Source organism: Pteropus vampyrus, unplaced genomic scaffold (genome assembly GCF_000151845.1).
Source record: "Pteropus vampyrus isolate Shadow unplaced genomic scaffold, Pvam_2.0 Scaffold191, whole genome shotgun sequence".
NCBI classification, from domain to species: domain Eukaryota; kingdom Metazoa; phylum Chordata; class Mammalia; order Chiroptera; family Pteropodidae; genus Pteropus; species Pteropus vampyrus.
In genome coordinates, this window is record NW_011888972.1 from 823,592 (window position 1) to 828,389 (window position 4,798).

Genomic DNA, 4,798 nt, shown 5'->3' on the forward strand with positions numbered 1-4,798 from the left:
CTCTGAATGTCACTCCTCTGTTTGGCTTTCGTGACCCCTAACAATCTGGCCTCACCCAGCCTCTCTAACCCTCTCTGCCCTAACTCCCTGACACCCAGAATCCAACCTAATCGGACCCATCCTCTCATGCTCAAAACTTGCCATGCAGATTCCTACGTCTAGCCTTTCCTCATGCCTGGCTCTCAATTTACAATGTTCTTTTATTCCTCTGTTGCTACCCAGATTCTACACATTCTTCAAAATCTAGCTCATTCTATCTCCTCCAGGAAATCCTCTCCAACTATGCCGGCTTCTTTGAACTTCTATTGGATTTGTTAGGTTGTATTCGCATTCCTCTTTATTCCCCAGGTAGGCCAGAAATTGACTGAAGGCAGAGATGTCTTAAACTTCTTTGTATCCTCCCACATAGCTTAGCATAGGAATGAGTATGTAACAGGTGCTTAATAAAAAAAAACCCGATTAAAAAATAAGACACAGAAAGCTGTATATTCTTGGGACAGTCTCTTCATTGCTCTGGGATGCTGATCCTCTATCTATAAAATAATGCCGTTCGGATGATTTCAAAGGGTCTTTCTGGCAATAACAGTCTATAGCTACATGATCGATAAGGCGTGAGGAGAGGTGGGGGAATTAACGCTTGTCGGATGGCGGCAGGCGGCCTTCATGGGAGACACATCTAACACTAGGGCCTCTGAAGGCATAGGGCCAAATGAATAACCCGATGGAATTCTATCACTTCCTATCATATCCTTCTGTTTTTCCATCCTTTCTCTTCACTTCTCATGTCCAAATCTTCCATCCATTTCTATCTCCCCTAGAGAGTAGCTACTGTAGAGATCACAGTGTTAGAGCCAGATGACACGTGATAGAATCCTCTTTGCTTCTGCCGCTTATTACCTATGCAAACTCGAACAAAGTTCTTCATCTCTTTCAGCCTCGGGGTCCTTAAGTTGAAATGGAGTAAGAATGCCCACACAGCCTACAACACAGAAGATTTTTCTCTCCACTTTTTCCTTTCTTGCTGCCTAAGACCTAAACCTGTCATTGGTCTCATGGGCATTATTTAGCTTCCTGTTGGCCCTTGGGCCTGGAGGGATCTCTGAACACTGACCTGGAGACGTTCATAGAAGGTGAAACCTCACAAGTGTATATATGGCATACGGAATGGGTTGAGGATCGAAAATGGAAGTTGGGAGTTCCTTCTGAGCTTACATCGTGCTAGAGGCCAGATTGGTATCACCATGCTTGAGTTTGCCATCCAGTGCCAGGCCCCGTTTCTGGCTGCTGGCATCCAGGAGTGGGGTTACTGCAAAGCTCTTGGAGATGCTGGAGTTAGCAGCTATAGTCTCCCTTTGAAAGAAGAAGAGAAAAAGTAAAGGTAATTGCATTCCTAAGAGTATCTTGCACTAAGAGTATCCGGAAGAGCTGGCATGTCTAAGTGTGGGGAGTGGGAACGATTTGCTCTGATGGGAAACCCTTAGGCCCCGACCCTCTCTCAGCATTTTGATGATCATCTTGTGGGTATCCAACCTCTAGTTCTGGGATTCCTTCCGTTTATCCATATCAGCCTTCACTTTGACTTTTCTCAGTCCTGGGCTCTTAACCACTCCCTCCTTAACCCAGCCCTCTCCTCTGCCTCCAGCCCCAGCCCTCTTGCCACCACCCCAGCCCTTGTCTCTCTGACCCAGGTCCCAGCGCCAGCTCACGTGAACTCCTGCATGAACACAGTCTTGGTGTACTTGTCTAGTGAATACAGGACAACATCTGTGATCTGGTCAACTGAACAGCCAGGAAAAACACATGACTATAATTAGTCAGTCCCCCCTGAGACCCCGACTCGCTGCCCTCAGATGTGACCTTATACGTGGCCACGCTATGCATGGTGCACTAGGATGTGCTCACAGACAAACAGAGATAAATGTTTCGATAAGCCTGCATTGGAGGGAAAGACTAAATGAATGCGGATCGACTAAATGGGACAGAGTTTTGGAAAAAGGCCTGTGGATATGGGCCCGGGTGCAGGGGGATAGGAAAAGAAGCTCACCTGAAATCTTGATTTTCTTGATGACCTTGTTGGTGCAGTTATTGATAGAAACATTGACCGAGATGGGCTTGCCATGGTAGTGAACCTGGAGCGGGAGGAGAGGCCCATCACAAGGTTGGAGGGAAACCACCAAGTTCGAGACCCAGCGTTCCTGTTTCCTTAGCGCCGTCTCCACCCTAACTTCCATCCCTGTCTACTCAAGTAGGAAATCAGTGAAGAAAGGGGTTCGGAGGGGTTATGGGGTATGGGGCAGGAAGTGAGTGCCACGCACCTCCGTCTCCATCCAGGCCTGGAGTTGTAGGGGCTGAGCCGACAGAAGGAAGCGGCGAGTGGTCTGGGCCCAGGGGCCAGGGCCTGGCTCCGGGGGTGCAAACTGCACTTTTCGAATGACCAGCCGCACAGAGTCTCTGAGCAGAGGCCAAGGGGTTAGCCAGAATGTCCCCTTTGGGGCCCACAGACCTTTCCCATGCCAGCCCCATAGCCCAGTCCTTGCATGGCGGGGAGGTGGGCGAAGACCTCCCTCGGACAGAGAACTCCTCTAGACCTTCAGTGTCGGGATCTAGACCACAGGTCAGCCAACTATGGCTCACTGGCCAGATCTGGCCTCCTGCCTGGTTTTTATGGCCCACAAGCTAGGAATGGTTATTACGTTTTTCAATGGTTGAAAAAAATCAAAGACTAATATTTCACGCTATGTGGAAATTATAGCAAATTCACACTTCAGTGTCCAAAAATGAATTTGTACTGGAACACAGCCACGCTCACTCATCTACGGGCCATGTCTGCCTGTTTTCACACCACAGTGGCAAAGACTACATGGCCCACACAGCCTAAATATCTAGTTTTTGGCCCTTTGCAGAAGAGTTCACCGACCCTGGCCCGAGAGCAAAGAAGAGAATTCAGAGAGGAATCAGAACCGGGCATCCGAGTTGGTGGTGCTGGGGTTCCGGAGATTAGAAACAGGGCTGTTTCTGTCCCGAGAGCAAGATCTGGAGTTTGGAGAGGACCGAAGAATACCTCTTGGGGACGCTGTCCTCCAGGTTGTCAGCACAGAAACCCTTCACTTCGAAGTCGACCCCGCAGGCCTGCAAAGGGGCAAAGGCGATGAAAACTCATTTCCAACACTGCACCTCCCTTCCTTATAGGCCTAGAATGAATGCCTGACCTCATCCCTTAGCTGTTCCTTTCTCCGGTCTTGTCCTTTTGTCCCTCTGTCGCTCCTCCCAGCACTGACCATCTATCTCGTTCTTAGAGCCCAGACCTCACCTTTCCTGTATCTTCAGGACCTGGATGCAGTGTCACTGAACAGGGCAGGTTGACAGCCATCTAGAGGATCAGAAGGAGGTTAGCAAACAAAAGAAACAGGTATCCTTTCGTCTCTTGTTCTTTAGCTTGCTCTCTTAATCTTGCCTGGAAACCTTGTCCAAGACTTGGGGTCAGTACCTGAAGGGTAAAGGGGTAGGCGTTGTCCCCCAGCTTGTGCAGTAGGCACTCCTGCAGGACTGTGAGAGACCTCTGGGGGCTGGTGGGCTCAGCTGGGATGACTTGCTGGACCTGTACGTACAGATCTTTGCGAAACGTCAGCCCAATCACATCCAAGTCATCACGGCCATAGCGAAAGGCACATGTCAACATGACAAACACTGCGAGTAAAGGAGGAAGAAAAGTGTAAAGTAATTCTAGATATGGATGATGTTGATGCTAATGATGATGAGCATGAGATTATTGGCAGAAATAGAACAGTTATGATCGAACTCATACTTTGCAGCTAGTACCTAAGATTAGGGGTAAATTAAAAGCCGCCTCGATCTGCTCTACTCCCTAGTGGAGTTTGGGATGGGGTACAGAGGGATACCTGTCCAAGGACAGAGTGACAGAGATTGAGGGAAGGAAGGATGTAGAACATAGCTGGAGAATCTTATTTCTATCAGGAGCCCTGACCCCAAATATCGAACAGCCAAGTTATCTCCTTTTAAAATTAAGAACAAGGAAAGTGAATCTATATTCGAAAGATACAGCAAAGACTGAAAGTAATGAAAATGGTAGTGTTTCTAAGGACTGGAATAACGGGCAGCCTCACACACTGCAAGAAAGAGTTAATCGGCACAACCATTTTGGAGGGCAGTTTGGCAATATAAAGCTTTAAAAATGTGTGAATGCCCTTTGGCCACTCGTTCCTTTTCTAGGCATTTAGTCTAAAGAAATAATTGGACAAGTATGAAAAGATATATACAAGTATATACTTTACAGGGTTGTTTATAATAGCAAAAAATGTTCAAGCATTGAAGATTGGCTGAATGCGTTATAGTACACCCATACAATATAGAACTAGGCAACTTAAAAATGTATAGATTTTTCTGTATTGCCATAGGTGAAAAGGATTAGAAAACATTGTTTATAATAGAAGTTGAAAAATTTCGTTTTAGAGAAAAATATACATATTTTTGGACAGAAAATGTGAATAAATATGAACTAAAATGTGACTGGTGATTATGGCTGGGTGTTAGGATTAGTCTCTTTCTCCTTCATTTTTATTTTCTAATCTTTCCACAATGAAGACGAACAACAGTTTTCAAAAGAGACAACAAAGAAATTCACCCTGGTTCTCGATCACAGCCAATTAAAGTGGGAGAAGGGAGAGAGAAAGAAAGGAAAGAAGCGACAAAGGAAAAGATAAAGAGGTGAGGGTGTTAATCTGATGAATTGTTCTTAACGCATCCTGCTGTTCCCGTGTGGGGAGTTCATCACCGCACC

At 46.6% G+C, this 4,798-nt stretch overlaps 1 protein-coding gene across 1 annotated transcript in view; it reads right to left on the bottom strand.

Annotated features, from left to right (window-relative positions):
• The window catches only part of ARR3 (arrestin 3), a 14,990-nt gene that overhangs the window by 5,993 nt on the left and 4,199 nt on the right, over nt 1-4,798 (bottom strand). Inside the window, exons 6-12 of the mRNA XM_023537449.1 lie at nt 3,488-3,687; nt 3,311-3,370; nt 3,062-3,129; nt 2,316-2,451; nt 2,045-2,129; nt 1,707-1,779; nt 1,213-1,350 (exon numbers count right to left, since the gene is read on the bottom strand). Coding sequence (XP_023393217.1) covers nt 1,213-1,350; nt 1,707-1,779; nt 2,045-2,129; nt 2,316-2,451; nt 3,062-3,129; nt 3,311-3,370; nt 3,488-3,687 — 760 coding nt within the window. The remainder of the gene's footprint in view (nt 1-1,212; nt 1,351-1,706; nt 1,780-2,044; nt 2,130-2,315; nt 2,452-3,061; nt 3,130-3,310; nt 3,371-3,487; nt 3,688-4,798) is intronic.